Genomic DNA, 22,342 nt, shown 5'->3' with positions numbered 1-22,342 from the left:
GCGGTGGTGGAGAAGGGTACTGAGAGGAGGGATTTGTCTTGAGAGCGGAGGATACGGGTAGGAACTTAACGGGAGATGAGGGTAGAGAGGTAAGGAGGGACTGCAGATCGAGTGCATTTGTAGGTTAGTAGGAGAAGCTTGAACTGTATGCGGTACCTGATCGGAAGCCAGTGAAGTGACTTGAGGAGAGGGGTGATATGAGTATAGCGGTCCAGGCGGAAGATAAGACGTGCAGCCGAGTTCTGAATGGACTGAAGGGGGGATAGATGGCTAAGTGGGAGGCCAGTGAGAAGTAGGTTGCAGTAATGAGAGAGTGGACGAGAGTTCGGGTGGTGTGCTCAGAGAGGAAAGGGCGAATTTTGCTAATGTTATAGAGGAAGAAGCGACAGGTCTTGGCTATCTGCTGGATATGTGCAGAGAAGGAGAGGGAGGAGTCGAAGATGACTCCGAGCTTGCGGGCAGATGAGACGGGGACGATGAGGGTGTTATCAACTGTGATAGAGAGTGGAGGGAGAAGGGAAGTGGGTTTGGGTGGGAAGATGACAAGCTCGGTCTTACTAAGATGCGTTTGGTGGCTCTCACGCTTATTTTCGAAGGAGAAGGGCGCCCATCTTCCAACACAAGTCGGGAGATGGGCGTCCTTCTCATAAGGGCGCCCAAATCTGCATAATTGAAAGCAGATTTTGGGCTTCCTCAACTGCTTTCCGTTGCAAGGACGACCAAAGTTCATGGCGGCTTGTCGGCAGTGTATCGAAGGTGGGACGGGGGCGTGGTTAAGAGATGGGCATCCTCGGCTGATAATGGAAAAAAGAAGGGCATCCCTGACGAGCATTTGGCCGACTTGGTCCATTTTTTCTTGCGACCAAGCCGTGAAAAGGTGCCCAAACTGACCAGATGACCACTGGAGGGAATCGGGGATGACCTCCCCTTACTCCCCCAGTGGTCCAACCCCTTCCCACTCCCCCCCCAAAAAAAAAAAAAAAAATTTTTTTTCCAGCCTCTATGCCAGCCTCAAATGTCATACCCAGCTCCATCACAGCAGTATGCAGGTCCCTGGAGCAGTTTTTAGTGGGTGCAGTGCACTTCAGGCAGGCAGACCCAGGCTTATCCCCCCTACCTGTTACACTTGTGGTGGTAAATGGGAGCCCTCCAAAACCCACCCGAAACCCACTGTACCCACATGTAGGTGCCCCCCTTCATTCCTAAGGGCTATGGTAGTGGTGTAGAGTTGTGGGTAGTGGGTTTTGGGGTGGTTTTGGGGGGCTCAGCACACAAGGTAAGGGAGCTATGCAGCTGGAAGCAATTTGTGATGTCCACTGCAGTGTCCCCTAGGGTGCCCGGTTGGTGTCCTGGCATGTCAGGGGTCCAGTGCACTACGAATGCTGGCTCCTCCCACAACCAGATGGCTTGGATTTGGTCGTTTTTGAGATGAATGTCCTCAGTTTTCATTATCGCCAAAAACCGAGGTCGCCCATCTCTAAGGTCGACCTAAATGTTGAGATTTGGGCGTCCATGACTGTATTATTGAACGAAAGATGGACGCCCATCTTGTTTCGATAATACTGGATGCCCCGCCCCTTCGCCGGGTGCCCTATCTATGGGCGCCCTTAAAGATGGGTGCCCAGTTCGATTATGCCCCTCCACGTGCGTACAGCACGCGTCAAGTTAGAACTACCGCCTGGCTACTGTGTGCCCTGGGCGTTATTTCTAATTTTGATTCACGTCCAAAACACGGGGCAGAAAATAATTTCTATTTTCTACCATGTGGCGCTAACTGGGTGGTAATCGACAGGGTACGCACGCTGACAATTACCGCCCGGTTAATGCCTGAGACCTTACCGCTATGTCAGTGGGTGGCGGTAAGGTCTCAGGCCCAAAATGGATGCGCGCTGATTTTTATTTTGCCACATGTCCATTTTCGGCAAAAAAAAGGCCTCTTTTTTGTAGGCGCGCTGAAAAATGGACCTGCGTTCGTCCAATACACGCATCTACACCAGCGCAGGCCATTTTTAGTTGTGCCTTAGTGAAAGGGCCCCTAAATTGAAATGAAATTTGTCCTCCCCTGCTTTCTTCTACTTGACAAAAGTAATAACAGATTTCATAAACGTGTGAGATAAACACAGAGGATCTCTTTTTAGAAAGAGGCGGTATTCCAAACAAGAATTATACGACCTCCACTACTGCCAACTCCAGACTTCGTGCCTTCTGTCTCGCTGCACCCTACGCCTGGAATAAACTTCCTGAGCCCCTACGTCTTGCCCCATCCTTGGCCACCTTTAAATCTAGACTGAAAGCCCACCTCTTTAACATTGCTTTTGACTCGTAACCACTTGTAACCACTCGCCTCCACCTACCCTCCTCTCCTCCTTCCTGTACACATTAATTGATTTGATTTGCTTTCTTTATTTCTTGTCTATTAGATTGTAAGCTCTTTGAGCAGGGACTGTCTTTCTTCTATGTTTGTGCAGCGCTGCGTACACCTTGCATCGCTATAGAAATGCTAAATAGTAGTAGTAGTAGTCTCTTGTAACCAGAGCTAATATTGTGATGTCATAATGCCTCAGTCCACCAATAAGAGCCAACCTCATCAGTGATGTCACAATGGCTTGATTGTCCTATACTTGGCTCACTTTTATTACATAGCTCTTTGAGCAGGGACTGTCTTTCTTCTATGTTTGTGCAGCGCTGCGTACGCCTTGTAGCGCTATAGAAATGCTAAATAGTAGTAGTAGTAGTAGACCTAATGGCAGTTGATGTGGTATGATGGTAGCCGTGGTGCTTAGAGAGCAGCTCGGAGAATGAGAAAGTAAGGTCTGTTCTGGGCAGACTTTTACGGTCTGTGTTCCAGAAACGGCAAAGACAGATGCGGATAAAGTGTATGTATCTTATTCCAACTTGCTGGGCAGAGTGGATGGATAAAGGCAGTGCCGTAGCGAGGGTGCCTGACACCCGGGGCAGGTCGCCGCTGCGCACCCCCCCCCCCCCCCCAGTGTAGCACGGGCACGGCGCACCCCCCTCCGGAGTGCACCCCCCTCCCGAAACGCACCCTTACCTTACCTGTTCCGGGGCAGAAAGAGCAGGGAACCAGCGAGCCGACACCCCCCCCACCACCGCCCCCTTCCTATGCCTCTGGATAAAGGGGCGTAGCAGCTTTCAGGGTGGGAGGGGGCCAAAGCCCAAAGTGAGGGGGCACATTTTGGTCACCCTCCCTGCCACTTCCCCCCCCCCCCCCCACCGTCGCTCTGCTGCCCCAACCCACCACCACCCTCCACTACTGTTGCTACTGCACGTACCGTGGCTGGAGGGGATCCCCAACCCCTGCCAGCTGAAGCACCACTGCTGCTTCACATGCCTTGGCTGGTGGGGGTCCTCAACCCCGGCCAGCTGAAGAGCGTTTTCCAGCGCTGGTCTCCGGCGCCACCGCATTTCCTGTCCTGCTCTCTCTTCTCCACACGTCAAATCCGGCATGCTTGTTTTAATGAAATTGACCATGCGCGCATGCCGGATGCGAAGGGAAGGGGAGAGCAGGGCAGGAAATGAGGCGGCGCCGGACAACAACGCTGGAAAAAAACGCTTCAGCTGGCGGGGGTTGGGGACTCCCGCCAGCCAAACCAGGGGTACAGATCCAGTTTTGGGGGGCCCAGGCCCCCGTGCCCCCCCGTAGCTAAGCCACTGGATGGACCATGCAGGTCTTTCTCTGTCATGTTACTGTGTTAAGTTGGACCATATTAATAGCTATTCTAAAATTAATTGGGTAAGATAATTAGGGGTGTGCAAGCAGAAAACCTTTGTCTTGTTTGGTTCATTCTGTTTTACTTCTCATTTGTATCATTCAATATTGTTTTTTGATAGCATATACTATAGAATGGTGCGTGCTAAATGAAATAGTGGTATTATTATAGAATGAAATGAACTGCTACAAAAATGCGCATCCCTAAAGAAGTCCATTTTGCTTGGATAATTTTGCTGACTATCTGTTTAGGTTAGTTGCTTATCACACTGGTGGATATTTACCTCATTAAATAATGTAAAGCCTCTGTTGCAGTGCTTCAGAGTTTGTCTTTTGGCTGCTAGGGGTTGAAATGAGGTGAGTGCCACAGCCCACTTTTTTCTGTAGCGCACCCTGCTACTTGGAATAAGCATTCACTAGTATTAAGGGAGACTGCTTGTCCTACTGTCCATTGCAGTACTTTAGCTCAGTGGCGTAGGAAGGGGGGGGGGGCGGGAGGGGCGGTCCGCCCCGGGTGCATGCGCTCGGGGGGTGCCGGCCCCGCTGGTTCCCTGCTCCCTCTGCACTTCCGGGGCAGAGAGAGCAGGGAACCAGCGGGGCCGACGCAGCTCCGAGTGACGTGCACTCGGGGTGGATCGGCCCTCCCGCAGGTAAGAATGCGGTCCGGGGGGGGGGTGCGCAGCGGCAACCCGCCCCGGGTGCCATTAGCCCTTGCTACGGCACTGCTTCAGCTTTCTGGGAAATAGGAAGTTTATAACTTGCAGCCACATGAAAGAACATATCAGTGACCCGTGTGAAGTATCTCATGAATAACCCTGTATGCCTGGTCTTACCGTATCTGGAGAACAGTTACATCCCAGGATACTGAGGGAGCTCAGAGAGGTCCTGGCGGGACCGCTTAAAGATTTATTTAATAGATCTTTAGAGACGGGAGAGGTACTGTGAGATTGGAGATGAGTGGATGTGGTCCCTCTTCACAAAAGTGGAGACAGGGAAGAAGTGGGAAACTACAGACTGGTAAGTCTCACGTCGGTGGTAGGAAAAATAATGGAGTCGCTGCTGAAAGAAAGGATAGTTAACTTTATAGAAACAGATGGGTTACAGGACCCGAGGCAACATGGCTTTACCAAAGGAAAATTCTGCCAAATGAATCTTTTTGACTTCTTGACTGGGTGACCAAAGAACTGGATGAGGGACGTGCGCTAGATGTAATCTACTTGGATTTCGGCAAAGCCTTTGATACAGCCCCCACAGAAGACTCGTGAATTATCTGAAAGGGTTGAACTTAGGACCTATTTTTGCACAGAGTGGGTAGTGGATATGAGGAATGCCCTCCCGCGGGATGTGGTGGAGTTGAAAACGGCAATGGAATTCAAACGTGCGTGGGATAAACACAAAGGAATCCTGTTTGGAAGGAATGGATCCACGGAATCTTAGCGGAGATTAGGTGGCGACGCCGGTAATTGGGAAACAAAACGGGAGCTGGGCAGACTTCTGCGGTTTACGCCCTGATTGTGACTGAATAGATATGGATGGGCTGGAGTGTAAATTTGAAGGGGCTTCGATGTTAGCTTCAGAACTTTTAGTACAGGAACAGTGCTGGGCAGACTTCTACAGTCTGTGCCCTGAGAAAGGCAAGGACAAATCAAACTCAGGTATAAAGTATCACATACCATGTAAAATGAGTTTATCTTGTTGGGCATACTGGATGGACCGTACATGTCTTTATCTGCCATCATTTACTATGTTACTCTTTGGGGTTCTACATGGAATGTTGCTACTAATTGGGATTCCGGAATCTTGTAACTCTTTAGGATTCCAGAATCTTCAGAACTTTTAGTACAAGAACAGTGTTACTATGTTACTCTTTGGGGTTCTACATGGAATGTTGCTACTAATTGGGATTCCGGAATCTTGTAACTCTTTAGGATTCCAGAATCTTCAGAACTTAGTATAAGAACAGTGCTGGGCAGACTTCTATGGTCTGTGCCCTGAGAAAGGCAGGGACAAATCAAACTCGGTTATACATATAAAGTATCACATACCATGTAAAATGAGTTTATCTTGTTGGGCAGACTGGATGGACAATTCAGGTCTTTTATCTGTCGTCATTTACTATGCTACTATGTAACAGTTTTTGAAACTAGCTGCAGAGTTGGCAGGTACTTGTCTCTGTGGACTTTTCAAAGGGAAAATACATAGGTACTTTCCATCTGAAACCTGCTTAGGAAAACGTACCCACAGACCTTTGCATATAGTATTCCCACCCTATCTCTGCCTCTGGGAACACCTCAGCTGAGTACAGGTGAAAGTAGGTGTGTTGTGGAACAATGCATATACTTTACCTATAATCAGATGGTCAATTTTTAAGAGCCTATTTGCCTAAGTAAATAGCCATTTACATGAATAAAATGGACTTTGAACATTTCCCTTCAAATTCATTACAGCCCATGGAGGCTGCTTGCAGTAGACTGCCTTTAAAAAAAGTAGCTAGGAAATGCATGATGCTGATAAAGGAAAATAAATATATACATATTAATTGTTTTTTTTTTGTGTGCATGTAACAACCACCCTCACAGTCGCTGCCTGTCCGTGAAGCCGGTGTACACATTAGCTGCATGGCAGATCTTGAGCCTAAAAGTGTAATTGCATTATCAGTGTGATATCTGGAGAATGTGAAGCAACAGCTGCAGAGGATTAAACTTTATGTATTTTTCAGCACTTAAGTCATAAATGTTGCTTTGGCCCCGTCTGTGGTAGCAATTAGCTGTTTATCACTACAGTATTAGCAAAGCAAAAAAATCAGAAAAACATAATACTCTTAATTGCTTCATTTATCTGTCGACCTTTAAGGTTTTTTTTTCCTTTTGATTTTCTGAATGTTTAGGGGGATCCACTGTTAACGAGGTCAGCTGTCTTGTGGGCATTGCAACCTGTAGCTAAAATTGCTTTCATGCTGGTATATTGCAGCTTTGGCTGTAAGTTGTGCTGAGAGAGGGTACTTTCCTTTTATTAATGGGGTGAAGGAAGACAGAGTGTTTTCCCTTGTGGAACAGACTGGAAAATAAGCCTCTCAGTATTGTACCGAACTTTTTAATGACTGTTCCTTTGGGCCCAGGGCCAGAGGACCTGAAAATAACAAGGTGAAATGAAGGAGCACCGAGGCTAGCAGGAACCTTGCTTAAGAAATCTTTCTTGAACTTAATTGTTTTCTCTTTGAAGAAAAGCAGAAGAGTTTAGGCTGTGCCAGAGACATGGTCTTGTAACCAAAATCTGCCAGGGCTTCCTGCGCTTCCAGTCTTGTGGGGAGGATGAAAGATGACACGATAAACTAGAGCAGAAGCAGGATAATCTGTCTTGCTGAAGAGGTAGAAACTGGATACGGAGCCCCCTTGACTATAGTTGCACCCTGTGCATTTTTCAGGGCTGGTGCAAGAGCGTTGAACACCCTAGGTGCAACTTCAGCATTACGCTCCCCTTAGTTAACTTTCAGCTGCCCAACTTTACACCATGTCAAAGTACTACTACTACTACTTAGCATTTCTATAGCGCTGCCAGGGTTACGCAGTGCTGTACAAGTTTAAACATGGGGAAGGACTGTCCCTGCTCAAGAGAGCTTACAATCTAAAGGTAACAAACTATGTAGTCAGTGTAGGTATCATGAATGGGGAAGGTGGTTAGGCGCCAAAAGCAAGGGAGAAGAGATGGGCTTTGAGTAAGGACTTGAAAATGGGCAGGGAGGGCGCATGGCGTATGGGCTCAGGAAGTCTGTTCCAGGCATAAGGTGATGCGAGGCAGAAGGGGCGGAGTCTGGAGTTAGTGGTGGTAGAGAAGGGTACGGATAGGAGTGATTTGTCCTGAGAGCGGAGGTTACGGGTGGGAACATACGGGGAGAGGAGGGTAGAGAGGTAATGGGGGGCTGCAGATTGAGTGCACTTGAAGGTCAATAGGAGAAGCTTGAACTGTATACGGTAGCGGATCTGGAGCCAGTGAAGCGACTTGAGGAGAGGGGTGAGATGAGAGTATCGGTTCACGCGGTAGATAAGACGTGCGGCGGAATTTTGGACAGATTGAAGGGGGGATAGGTGGCTAAGCGGGAGGCCAGCGAGGAGAAGGTTGCAATAGTCAAGATGAGAGGTAACGAGCGAGTGGACGAGGGTTCGGGTGGTCTGTTCAGAGAGGAATGGGCGAATTTTGCTAATATTAAAGAGGAAGAAGCGAAAGGCTTTTATAAGCATCCGCACCTAACTGTTGGCAGTTAGGCACATACAGGGGAATTCTATACACAGAGCTTAAAATTTTGTGTAGAAATGTAGGCGCATGCCCAGCCTTCATGCACAATTTACCGTATTTTTCAAACTATAAGACACACCGGACCATAAGACGATTTAGAGGAGGAAAATAAATTTTGAAGCAAAAAATGTGGCGGAGATCTGCTGGAGGACCACAGGTTGTGCAACATGCTTTGTATGAGGACAACAGTTTTGCACAACCTGTGTGGCTCTGCAGTGGAATCTGTCCTCCCCTGCCATCCATGTCCAACGATTCTCCTCTCTCCCCTGCCCTCCCCTCCATGTCCAGCAAGTCTCCTCCTCTCCCCATGTCCAGCGATTCGTTCAAACCGCCGCCCACCTTCCCGCCCGCCTGCCTGTCCGCCCTCAGATCCCCGACTTTCCGTTCGTGCAACCGTGTCCCTGCCTTGAAATCTTTAATTTACATACCCGAAGTCGCAGCGAACCAGCAGTAAGTGAAAGCAGCAGGCAGGCAGGCTCGCCTCCTCGTTGCTTCCCTTCCCTCTCAGCACGTCCCGCCGTTGCGGAAAGGAAGTTACATCAGAGGAAGGCGGGACGCGCTGAGAGGGAAGGGAAGCGACGAGAAGGCGAGCCTGCCTGCTGCTTTTACTACTGGTTCGCCGCGACTTCGGGTAAATTAAAGATTTCAAGGCAGGGAGCATGGGTACACGAACGGAAGGGAGCGGGCAGGTGAGCTGGACCTCACAAAAAAAGCACTGAGCAGAGTTGAGGCCCTATGCGGTCGCAACGCTCGTGTCGGCCTAAGACCGGCCCTGGCCGCGCCCCCCCCCCCCCCCACAGCAAGCAGGTATGCTACATTCGGACTATAAGACGCACCCACATTTTCCTCCCAAATTTTTTAGGGGAAAGTGCGTCTTATAGTCCGAAAAAATATGGTAACTAAGTAACAAGTCAATTAGCACCAATAATAAGGCACTAGCAATCAGTCATTGGCATTAATTGGCAACAATTTGGATTGCCGCATGCATTTTGCTATGCACTATTCTGTAAGATGCGCATGCAAATCCTTTAGCGTGCAACTGGAAAGGAAGCGTGACCACGGGAGGAGCATGGGTGGGTCAGGGGCACACACTATGATAGAATTTGGAGGATGCGCACCTAATTTAGGCATGGGGATTTACGTCAGGGTTTAGTTGGTGCATGCCGAAACGTTGGGTGCGGATCCTGGTACTACGCACCGACTCAGAGCACCATTTGTCGAACAGCTCTCAATGTGCGTTTTTCAGTTCTCAAATTTGGGCCCCATTTACTGCATTTAGGGCCCTTTTTACAAAGTCATGCTAGCGTTTTTGGTGCGCTAAACCTTAGAGATGCCCATATATTCCTATGGGTGTCTTTAGTGTTTAGCATACGCTAAAAACGCTAGCGCGCCTTTGTAAAAAACCCCCTTAGGGCCCTGTGTACTAAGCAGCGTTATAGACGCGTTAATGTTTTTAACGCACGTTAACTATGTACGTGCATTAACCATATACGTGCTTGCAATATCCCTATAGGTGCCTACATGGTTAGCGCGTTAAAAACACCTTCGTAAACAGGGCCCTTAGTCTATAACTCCTAGTATTCTATGAATGGTGAACCTAACTCCTAGGCACATCCCTGACACGCCCAAGCCCCTTCCATGTCCCCTGGAAACTGTGCACTATAGAATTTGCGCTCACAGTTTCTACAATAACACCAATTATAGCCAATAATTGTCTATAAACTTCAATTAACATCCAATTAGTATATTAAATTACGGGTGTAAATTTGCTCGCTAAGGTTACATTTGTAAGCACAAATTTATAGAATTAGGGGAGAAGTGTCATCATGCACTGGCCCCTAATGTTCGACTCTGCGTATTATAGATGAATAACTAGTCTGTTTAAGCATTTGACATTTTATATACACTAATTCATTCTTCACCCCAGGGCCCTGTTTAGGGTTTCAAAATGACGGTAAGCAGAAGTGTTTTGTCTGTCACAGTGCTGTGCACAGTAGTCACTGAGAAAGCTAGCAACGATAAGGGAAAGGCTATTTCTAACATGCCTCTCGTTTGGGTTCCCTTGAAAAGACCTGTCAGTTTGAAAAATAACCTCAGTCAGGTAGGAATTATTATGTCTGCAGCTTGCCAGGGTCTTTCATCATAGCACCAGCCTTTTACAACTTTTTAAAATGGTTTTTCTTCCCAGTTAACTATCGCCTTTTATTTAAAAAAAAAAATCATACCCATAAGCATTTCTTTGACCATGCTTCAATTTGCACAGGTTGGCAAAAGATTATCAACCATAATTTGTACTCTGTATGGATATACTTTTTTCTTCCTTCACTCCCCTGGCCTCTTTTCCTTCCCCTTTGGAGCTCTGAGCTTTCTCATATATTCAATAAACTGTGTCATCTCAGGTGCTGGAGTCTGTAATTGAAAGATATTACTAGAAGTCCCCTGACCGTAAAAAATCAGTTTTCCTTTTATTTTCCCCCTCCAGGACACTTTGCATGAAAAAGCAGTAGTGAAATAGAAATTGAATATGTGATTATTCATTGCTTTTATTTGCCAATAAATCATGGCAGATCTCTGTAACTGTTTTCCTTATCCTCTGTGTGCTATGCAATATTTCAGAAATAGCACATGGCAGGCTGCAACACCCTTATATTGCTTTAAAATTTTACTCTTAGGAGCAGATGTTTAAGAGACTTGTTAGGAGTTAACAGGACACATAGGAGCCAAGTTTTCAAAACGATTGGGAGTGCTAAACCCCATGGAAAATGCCTCTCCCTGGACACGCTCAAGGAGTCTGATCAATATTGGGGGTGCTCAAGCACCCACGGAGTTGTCTTCTAGGACTAGATAAATGTAGTCATCTCGAATATTGTGTTTAATTCTGGTCACCGCATCTCTAAAATGATATAGTGGAATTAGAAAAGTTACAGAGAAGGGCGACGAAAATGATAAAGGGGATGGGACGACTTCCTTGGAGAAAAGACAGCTGAGGGGGAGATATGATAGAGGTCTATGAAATAATGAGTGGAGTGGAACCAGTAGATGTGAATCATTTGTTTTGCTGTTTATAAAAATACTAGGACTAGGGGACATGCAATGAAGCTACAAAGTAGTACATTTAAAATGAATTGGAGAAAGTTTTTCTTCATTCAACGTGTAATTAAACTCTGGAATTCATTGCCTGAGAATGTGGTAAAGGCAGTTAGCTTAGCGGGGTTTAAAAAAAAAAAAGGTTTGGACGGCTTCCTAAAGGAAAAGTCCATAGACCATTATTAAAATGGACTTGGGGAAAATCCACTGCTTATTTATTGTCACAGGTAGGTAGGTGCCTGAGAGGATTTGTGGCAGCAAATGTATGAAAACAGCTTGATATTTCAGTCCATTGTGCATGAATGAGCTCAGTGAAAATATTCAGGCTATTGCTCTCGCCCCCATGCCAACCTGTAAAAATGTATGTGCAGAAATAAATTTGATGAAAATGAGTGCCTAAAATTTATAGAATGTTATAATCATTTTAAACTAGAAGCAGGTAATGCAGAGTAAATATTTCATTAGCTCATAAGCCTATGAAGCGCTGTAGCCTAGCAGTTCATAGAGTGGGCTGAGGATCTGGAAAGATGGGGTTCAAACCTTGTTTTTTTCATTGATGTTTCTTGTGAGTAAGTCACGTCACCCTTTATTGCCTCGGATACAAACTGCAATTGTAAACCTTCCAGAAGCAGGAAAATATCTACAGTACCTGAATAAAACTTGCCTTGAGCACTGTTGAAAACGTTTGAGCTAAATCCTAATAATAATGGGATCAATCCCCTTGGGCTCTGTCCTCATCTGCAGAAGCCACGAACACTTACGATTTTACATTCTTCGACCAAAAAAAACCTTCGCACTACTAGTCCAAATGTTAGTTCTACCTCACTTGGATTACTGTAACGTTCTGTTTTGCTGTATTGTCAATAGAAAAAATTGCAAATCATACAGAACACAGCTGGAAGACTTGGGCAAATGCATTTCAATTAAAACTCAACAAAGAAAAAACACACTGTCTTATCTTCTCATCCCAACACAGTGCGGACAACCCCACAATTATCAGCACCCCAGATTACACCCTCCCTATCTACTACTACTTATACTATTTAGCATTTTTATAGCACTACAAGGCATACGCAGCGCTGCACAAACATAGAAAAATGACAGTCCCTGCTCAAAGAGCTTACAATCTAATAGACAAAAATAAAGCATCTCAGACAGCCTGAAAATCCTTGGCGTTACATTGGACCGCAACCTAACACTAGAGAGCCAAGTGACATCCACAACAAAGAAAATGTTCCACTCGATGTGGAAACTCAAACGCACGCAACAGTTCTTCCCGAGGGAAACATTTCGCAACCTGATACAATCAATGGTACTAAGCCATGCAAATTACTGCAATGGAATTTATGCGGGATGCAAAGAACAAACATTAAAGAAACTTCAGACTGCTCAAAACACGGCAGCTAGGCTTATCTTCGGAAAAATGCGATCTGAAAGCGCAAAATCCCTTCGTGAAAAACTACACTGGCTCCCAATCAAAGAACGCATTGCTTTCAAAATCTGCACTCTGGCTCACAAAATTATCTGTGGGTGAAGCCCTGGGATACATGACAGACTTGGTCGACCTACCAACTAGAAACACATCCGAATCAACACAAACGTACCTAAATCTCCACTACCCAAGCTGCAAAGGCCTCAAATACAAATCAACTTACGCATCCAGTTTCTCCTACATAAACACACAACTGTGGAACGCATTACCAAAAGCCTTAAAAACTACGTACGACCACCTAAACTTCCGGAAAAAAACTAAAAACTAACCTGTTTAAAAAGGCATACCCTACCGATCCAACATAAATGCCTGACCTCTGCAACAAAACTAAAGTACGTAATGGACATAACACAACTCTTCCGTTGTACGATTCCCTAACGTGGCTGTACCACATGAACTTTATCTTACCACAACATCACTTTGTATTTGTTTACACCGGAGTCTGCAAAGGCCTCTCCGGTACTATGTAAGCCACATTGAGCCTGCAAATAGGTGGGAAAATGTGGGATACAAATGTAACAAATAAATAAATATTTAAATCTTTTTACTAAAGTATAAAAAGGAATATGCTGTGCAACTGTTGTTTATAAATCACAAATAGAAAACAATAATAATAACGAGCAACTATAATAACTCCCCCACTAGCACCCTTTACCCTTCCGACCTCAACAGTAGTTGACTTCTACTACCCCAAGGAATCCTAATCCACCCTGTTAAAGTGTCCAAGGGTATAAAATACAACCTGTTCTATGTTCCCTAGCGGGGGAGAATTATGCTCTATGAAGCACTGTTATGATTTTTTAATGTGTGGATGAATAAGTCATCACCAATCTCAAGATTCAGTCTACTTCTTCTGTCTTCCACAGTCCTTCCTGCAATAGCAGATGTCTTCTCAGAAGATGTGCTGGTAGCAGGAGTGTACTGGAACCACAATGCAAATTTTGCTAGCTTTGCCCAACATGTTTGCTTGTTTCTCCAAAAAATCAAAATATCTTTGTCTGCATCACTCAAACATAAATAACAGTACAGTTCATTAACAGGGTTCAAAGTACAAAATGACATGGGGACAAAGTTTTTCCCTGTCCCCAGGGGCTCTGCCTCCATCCCCGTAGGTGCTGTCCCTGCCCCGTCCCTGCGGTCTCTGTCCCTGTCCCTGCACAGCATTAGGACACCTAAATCTTGTCGCCAATTATGTGCAACTGGCGTGAATAAAAGTTTGTGTAATCTGCTTGATAATGTTTCTATTCCTTGATTCATTGAAATGGATGGTAAGGAATCTGCATGCATGAGTATTTACCTGCTGGGAAATTTTGTCTTAAAAGTTAGGGAAATGGAGGTTGAAAGAAACACTGAGAAAGGGGCCCTTTTACTAAGCTGCACTAAGCACTAACTCTTCAGAGTGGTTTACAGTATACGTATATAATATAGTGGGAAAAGAAATATTTCATGTGTCATGCTAGATGTTTGAATCATGTTACTCCTCTGCTGCTGAAATTACATTGGTTACCTGTGGGCTCATTTTCGAAAGAGAAGGACGTCCATCTCTCGACATAAATCGAAAGATGGACGTCCTTCTCCCAGGGACGTCCAAATCAGTATAATTGAAACCCGATTTAGGACGTCTCCAACTGCACTCTGTCGCAAGGATGTCGAAAGTTCAAGAGGGCGTGTCGGAGGCGTAGCGAAGGCGGGACTTAGGCGTGCCTAACACTTGGACGACCCATAAACGAAAAAAACAAGGACATCCCTGACGAACACTTGGACGTTTTCACCCGCACCTGTTTTTCTTACGACTAAGGCACAAAAAGGTGCCCCAAATGACCAGATGACCACCGGAGAGAATCGGGGATGACCTTCCGTTACTCCCCCAGTGGTCACTAACCTCCTCCCACCCCCAAAAAACATATTTCAAAATATGTCGTGCCAGCATCAGATGTCATACTCAGGTCCATGACAGCGCATGCAGGTCCCTGGAGCATTTTTAGTGGGTACTGCAGTGCACTTCAGACAGGCAGACCCAGGCCCATACTCCCCCTACCTGTTACATTTATGGAGTAAACAGCGAGCTCTCCAAAACCCACCACAAACCCACTGTACCTATATATAGGTGCCCCCCTTCACCCGTAAGGGCTATGGTAGTGGTGTACAGTTGTGGGTAGTGGGTTTTGGGGAGCTCAGCACATGAGGTAAGGGAGCTATGTTCCTGGGAGCAATTTATGAAGTCCACTGCAGTGCTCCCTAGGGTGCCCGGTTGGTGTCCTGGCATGTCGGGGACCAGTGCACTAGAAGTTCTGGCTGCTCCCACGTCCAAATTGCTTGCATTTGGACGTTTTTGACTTGGACGTCATTGGTTTTGAAAATCGCCGAAAGTCAAAGACATCCAAATTTAAGGACGTCCTTGGATTTGGACGCCTCTGACAGTATTTTCGAAACGAAAGATGGATGTCCATCTTTTTTCGAAAATACGATTTTCCCTGCCCCCGGATTTGGACGTTTTACAAAGTCATCCAAATCGCAACTTGACGTTTCTTTCGAAAATGCCCCTCCATGTGTACTGACTGAAATGTGGTGCAAATGTGTTTTCCAACATTAGGTGTGTATCTATTACATCGTGCATTAATTTTTGGAATGCCCCGTTCCGCCTATGACCCTCCCATTTCTACACCCCCTTTTTGAAATCGCACATACATTTTAGGTGCTGATCCCGTGCCTAAATTTACACGGGTAAACTTCAATTAATTACTGTATAATTAGTGCCAATGATTACTTGTTAAAAGCCAATTATTGGCACTAATTAGCTTGCTATTCAATTAAATTGTGTGTGCAAATTGGGCACATGACCAAAATTTGCACTCACAATTTTTGGCAACTTTTCCAGAATTAGTGGGTAAGTGCACAGCATTAGGACACCTAAATCTTGTCGCCAATTATGTACATCTGGCGTGAATAAAAGTTTGTGTGATGTGCTTGATAATGTTTCTATTCCTTGATTCATTGAAATGGATGGTTTTTTTTTCTTTCAGCTTGTGATGAATGGAAAGTTCTGTCAAAACCCAATCTGCATCGTGATGTCAACAGGTTTGGCCACTCTGCTGTTGTCAGCAATGGGTAAATCAAATACTTTTAACTATTTTTGTTTTCTTATAATTTTTTTTTTGCCTTTGTTTTTCTGGGGGTCTGTGATGACTGGGTGGTGCTTAGGATTCCTGTTTGCTCAAGGGCTAGAGAGGTGCCTCTTTTGAGGACCCTCCTCATTGATACCTATTGGCTGGCAGTGACAAGATTTTTTCCATGCAGAACATAGTTAAGCTCTGGAATCTGTCATCTGAGAATATGATCAAGGTCGTAACGTTGGGCCCAATACACAGAACTCCAGCACTGTAGAGAACAGCACCAGAAAACTTCTTGAGGGGCCTAATTCTTTATATGGTACTTAGGCCCCTCCCAGTGCATCTCAGGGTGCACTGGGCAGGTGCGGGGCACTGCCATTTTGAAGTGGGTGGGCCCAGAGGCAGGAGGGGAGGAGGCGTTCCTCCTTTTTCATGGAAAGTTATGTGAAGGAGGGGGGAATTCCACTAGACCACTAGGGCTTTTAGTGGCGACTAGACAGTTGGTACTGGCTAGGGGCCCGCCGGACCACCAGGGGTTGGGGGTCCACCAGACCACCGGGAATGTTTTTAGGTGTGGGGGGGGGAGGGGTTGGAAGGGATCCACTGGACCACTGAAGATGTATTTAAGGTTTGGTGGGAAGGGGCTGCTGAACCATCAGGGATTTGTTTTAAGGTTGTGTGGGGGAGGCTTGGGCTCGGACGGGTTTGGGGGAGGGTGCTGTGGCAACTTCCCTGTCAGTGCCTCAGGAAGTCTTGCAAAAGTTATGTCAGTACTGGGCCTAGTAAGAAATTGGTTCATAGGTTTCAGTTCAGCAATGCAGACAAACAAGTACAAGCCAATATTCAGCGCTGGTCAGTTACGTTCAAACCAGCCAAAGATATTCTGCCTATTGTCGTGACCAAATTTGGCTGCCAAACATAGCTGACCAGAAGTTGAATATCAACGCTGACCGTCTATGCCATGCAACATGGTTCTAATATTCAGATGGCCAGCTATCTTGTGCTGAAAGTTATTAGCGTTTAGCTGGCTAACTACCATTTAATTAGGCAGGTGCTGTTCCTGGCCGGTTAAACGGGGGGTAGATGAATGTTCTCACTGTGCAGGACTGAGGCTCCCTGCTCCTTGAGAGAGGCTGTGAGTGCCGTCTCTGCAGCCCCACGAATTAGAACCCAGCACTCCTGCGTGGCAGCACCTGCAGCAGAGCCACTGGGCCAGCTTCTAAATCCAAATGTCTGTGTCAGTACTGCTTAGGTACACTTGTCAGTCCACTTCGGTGTAAACTTTAGGAAACCGAATCCAGGAAAAAAGTAATGGCTTTGATGTTTCTCTCCTCTTTGGTTTAGAAGCTGTCATGGAGTTTTGCAGGGCAGTTTGTGTGGCTTTCATCTCGAGGGTGATTGCATGCGTTTTCTGAGAGATGTTCTTCCTTCAAACGTATCAGAGAGCTCTTTAAATATGGTCCCTTGTGCTCTGGCTTTGTTCCTATGTAAAATGAAAGATGTATAAAGTGCACAGAAGAGCTGAAGTCAATAACAGAATAATAGAGGAAATAGGGTAAAGAATGATAATAGCGTGTGCTTTCTATACCTGAAAAGCCATGCTGGATTCCAGTGTTACTGTAGGGTCACACCACTTCAGATCCAGTCGCCTGTGTATCAGTGCACACAAAATTGTTTTCCCTGCAGGCCAGCTCCTGAAGTGCAGAGAAGGAGAAATGGACTTCCATTACACATACTACTGTTATATTCCTTCCTCTTTTAGGCCTGTTCCTAAGGGCTAGGCCTTAAGGCCTGTACTTTGCTCAGTTTGGTTCTCACGTGTAACATACAGTACTGCTTTCTCAGGAGCTGAGAACAGACACTTCAGGGATACACATTTTGCTGACTTTGCTGGAGCTGAGACTAGGCTTTTCATATAAACTGGACGCGGATAGATCATCCCCGTGGACACCTGAATGTGGAGTTCCCCAAGGATCCCCCCCTCTCGCCAACCTTATTCAACCTGATGATGATACCTTTAGCCAAACGTCTAGCCAATCAAAACCTCCACCCCCACATATATGCAGATGACGTCACAATCTACATCCCGTTCAAACATGATCTAAGTGAAATCACCAACGAGATCAACCAAAGCCTCCAAATAATGCACACCTGGGCAGATGCATTCCAACTAAAACTAAATGCAGAAAAAAACACAATGCCTTGTACTCACATCACAACATAACACAAAACACTTCTCTACCATAACAACACCATACTGTTCTCTCCCGGTCTCAAAAAACTTAAAAATTCTTGGAGTCACCATTGATCGAAACCTCACTCTCGATGACCACGTGAAAAACACGACGAAAAAGATGTTCTACTCCATGTGGAAACTTAAAAGAGTAAAACCTTTCTTCCCGAGATACATCTTCCGTACCCTGGTACAGTCATTGGTAATAAGTCATCCGGACTAATGCAATGCACTATACGCGGGCTGCAAAGAACAGACTATCAAAAAACTACAAACTGCCCAGAATACAGCCGCCAGACTCATATTTGGAAAAACTAAATATGAAAGTGCAAAACCCTTGCGAGAGAAGCTTCACTGGTTCCCACTTAGAGAACGCATTACGTTCAAGATCTGCACGATTGTACACAAAATCATTCACACAGACGCCCCAGTCTACATGCTAAACCTTGTAGACTTGCCTCCAAGAAACGCCACAAGATCATCCCGCAAATTTCTCGACCTGCACTTCCCCAGTTGTAAAGGACTAAAGTACAAGCAGATGCATGCGACCACATTTTCGTACTTGGGCACGCAAGTGTGGAATGTACTGCCTACAGACCTGAGAACAATCGGCGAAACAACTATCTTTCGCAAATCTCTTAAGACATATCTCTTCAGCAAGGCATACAATGAGAACTAATAGCCACAATAATCCACTCAATTAAGATAACTCATCTACTATAGCTACATAAATCACTCCTCTGCTTCTTCTTTTACTCTCATTTAACCTCTGCACAACATTAAATGTATATGTCACCTTGCCATGACAATGTTAACAAAACTATGTAAGCCACATTGAGCCTGCAAATAGGTGGGATAATGTGGGATACAAATGCAATAAATAATAATAATAAATAGTAATAACCTTGGGACACAGTGAGCTTAGAATGTTTCAGTTTTTTGGTGAGGGGACACAAGGGTATTGTTCTATGTAATTTTTTGCTCTGTGATTAGCTGCATGCAGAACTGATAAGTAATTAGCCAATGGCTACCGACTTTGCACGTGAACTCCCATCAGGAGAGACTGATAGAATACAGGAACAAACCATATATGGTATAAGGCTACCTAATGGTTTTAGTTTGAGAAATCACATGATTTGGGAGAAACAGAACTTATGACAGTATATATGTGATTACTGAGAGGTGTGAGCTGAGCAGATTTTGTTAGACAGTTTTTGCGTCTCGCTTTTCTGTGACAACCTGCTCCAGAGAGAGAATAATTTATTTTGTATCTGACTTAGGGATATACCAATAAAGATTTATTGCTGGTTACGCCAAAACACTGAAGTCTGTTTCTCTCTCTTATTTTTCCCAGCCCCCGAGGCTGAGGTATTTCCCTCCTCCCACGGGACAAGGGAGGAAGGGAGTAATAATATACACTACCAAGCATGTTTTTGAGACCTTACCCCAAACAATAGTCTGGATTGTAATGATTTTTGCAGTACAGGGGTTAAGTTTGCACATAAGTATTCAGCATTCAGAAGTAGCTCCATCTAGTTTTACAGAAGACAGGCAGCAAGCCTAGCAGGCCTTAATTTTAGGTTGGATGTTGCTGATCAACCACTGAGCAGTCTTGTAACGATGCACTGTTTGTATGACATTTTTTAGTTCTTTTCACCCATGACTTCACTTCAGAATTGAGACAACAAACCGGTGTTTAGTATAACGTAGACATCACTAAGACCTCTACAGTCTAGAATTTAAATTTAGCATCGTTCCTTGTGGTTTTGCTTCGTGGGGGACAATAACCGGGTATGATGGCCTGACTAGAAAGTGCCTGCCCTCAGATGTGGCTAAACAATTCCTGGGTTCCAATGTTGCATGGTTTTAACTAAATGTAGGCATTTCAAAGGATGTGTTTAAGTTGGGGGGGGGGGGGGAGGAGACTTATGATTTTTGTAATTTTTCTGATGGCAGAAAAAGACCTTCACGGTCCATCCAGTCTGCCCAACAAGATAAACTCATATGTGCTACTTTTTGTGTATACCCTACTTTGATTTGTCCCTGTCCTCTTCAAGGCACAGACCGTATAAGTTTGCCCAGCACTATCCCCGCCTCCCAACCACCAGCCCCGCCCCCCCCCCACCGGCTCTGCCACAGACCGTATAAGTCTGCCCAGCATTATCCCCGTCTCCCAACCACCTGCTCCAGCACAGACCATATAAGTCTGCCCAGCACTAGCCCCGCCTCCCAACCATCCAATCTCGGCTAAGCTCCTGAGGATCCATTCCTTCTGAACAGGATTCTGAACAGGAACAGTGATTATTGTAACTCTCTATTTCTGGGAATATCATCATTCCGAATCCAGCCTCTGCAGGCTACATCAGGGGGTTCCCAAACATTTTGGGTTCACAGCACCCCCCCCCCCAGCTACATGGGTCTCCCTTTCCCTGCAGCCCCCCTCCTCTCACACCAGAACACCTCTGCCTCCCTGCAGACCCCTCCTCTCACACCAACACACCTCTGCCTCCCTGCAGCCAGCCCCCTCCTCTCAAACCAGCACACCTCTGCCTCCCTGCAGCCAGCTCCCTCCTCTCCCACCAGCACACCTCTGTCTTCCCTAAATCCAGCATCGCTCACTACCTTCCTTCCTGCAGGTCCTATGTATGTTTAGTTTCTCCCCTCCACCCTGTGATCTGCATTAACTATACATTTAAATTATTTTAAAATTTCTTTATTAAAGTTTCACAAATTACCAGCCAACAGTGGGCAAGACACATTCTCAAACAACATAAGGTCAAGAATATATAAAGTAGATCAGCATAACCAGAAACAACACAGAACACACAACACCCCAAATAAACCCCTCCCTCACACCCATCCCTCACCGCTTCTTTCACAGAGAATCATCCCTTCAAGTGGTCTTAACCATTAAATTTCTACGTCGTTTATCAAACCTGAGCAAACTCTTGCTGTTAAGGTGTCCAAAAAAGGTGTCTACAGTCTCAGGAAAAGACATTTAGCCACGTGTCCCCCTGTCTCCACAGAAAGACGTTTCATTCGCGAAAGTTCATGTATTTGAGATCACCATTGCGTCAAATTAGGTGGGTCAGGCTGAATCCATTGGAGCAAAATACAGCGTTTGACAATTAGGAAGGCCTTTTGGAGAAAGAGGTCAATGAGTCGAGATCCTTCATGAATGGCTGACACGTCATCTAATAGACTGGCCACTAGACTAATAGTCCATTGAATGCGGTATATGCCCGCCAGGTGTGTCCAAAGAGTCTCCCAAAATGTTTTAATTTGGGGGGGGGGGGGCGGGGAACTCCCAAAATTCAGCGTTTGTAAGCCTTCTCTCCACATTTTATACGTGATCCATCCGTTGGACAGCCCATCTTCTCCGAAGAAATTTCTAATGGAGTTCTTGCAGTTGAACACTTTCCGCTAAAAGAGGTGCAGATTGAAGGCTAAGGAGAGACTTGTCAATATCATGGAAGCCAAAATCTGTAATCCAGAGGGCCACCACCCAGTATGGCGGATGCAACGTATTTGACAAGGTACTTTTAGACATGTAAGCTCTCCTGAGAAGGGACTGTCCTTCCCCATGTTAAACTTGTACTGCGCTGCGTAACCCTGGCAGCGTTATAGAAATGCTAAGTAGTAGTAGTATGAGCACTTTGCACCTAATCATTCTGAGAGAGGTTTGTGAACTGATGCAGTATATGTAGCTTAAAATAAACTGCATACCCAACCTGCAGCTCGGGCTATTGAAAATCACCCCCTCTGGGCTTGATGTTCTAATTGGACACCTATATGGAATGTCAGAAAAAAGTTGCTTATTCCAGGGCTATTCTTTAAAGGTAGAATAGATGCCCCAGTAGTGTATTAATGGAACAAATTACCAGGTTATTTGAGACTGTGTAGTAGTAGGGTTCAATTCAGTAAGTTACTGAAGACATATCTGTTTGAACATGCATGGGACTGATGTGTGTTTTATTTTGGATATTATAGTGAAACCTCGGTTTTCATTGACGTCGGAGTTCATTGTTTTTGGTTATCGTCAATTTTTTTCGCGAAATTTTTGTCTCGGTTTTCGTCAGTTGCCTCGGAATTTGTCGGTAAATGCCATGTTAAATGTTCATTTATTGCTAGTGATTTGAGGGCATGCGCAGGAGGTGGGTGTATTTTACATCATGTGCGTTAATTGCATTGGCTGGCTGTTGGTGTGGAAAGTGTGGGATATTTCTAATGCCACTTCCCCTTCCCCTTGTTCCTGTTTGCATTTGTTTAGCGTTTTTGAAGGGCGGGAGCAGGAGGTGGGTGTGTTTAAGTGTGTGGGATCGTTAGAGAGGGGCTGGTGGAGGAGGTGTATGTTGGAGATCTGTGAGGGTGGGACGGTATAGCGATTTGCGGATGTG

General features: G+C 45.5%; 1 protein-coding gene across 1 annotated transcript in view; it reads left to right on the top strand.

Annotated features, from left to right (window-relative positions):
• Positions 1–22,342, top strand: part of ATRNL1 (attractin like 1) — a 1,590,902-nt gene that overhangs the window by 460,927 nt on the left and 1,107,633 nt on the right. Inside the window, 1 exon segment of the mRNA XM_030202658.1 lies at positions 15,626–15,710. Coding sequence (XP_030058518.1) covers positions 15,626–15,710 — 85 coding nt within the window.

The sequence above is a fragment of the Microcaecilia unicolor genome, chromosome 5 (assembly GCF_901765095.1).
Source record: "Microcaecilia unicolor chromosome 5, aMicUni1.1, whole genome shotgun sequence".
Taxonomy (NCBI): domain Eukaryota; kingdom Metazoa; phylum Chordata; class Amphibia; order Gymnophiona; family Siphonopidae; genus Microcaecilia; species Microcaecilia unicolor.
Note: the sequence above shows the minus strand (reverse complement) of the source record. Positions and strands in the feature narration are given on the sequence as shown.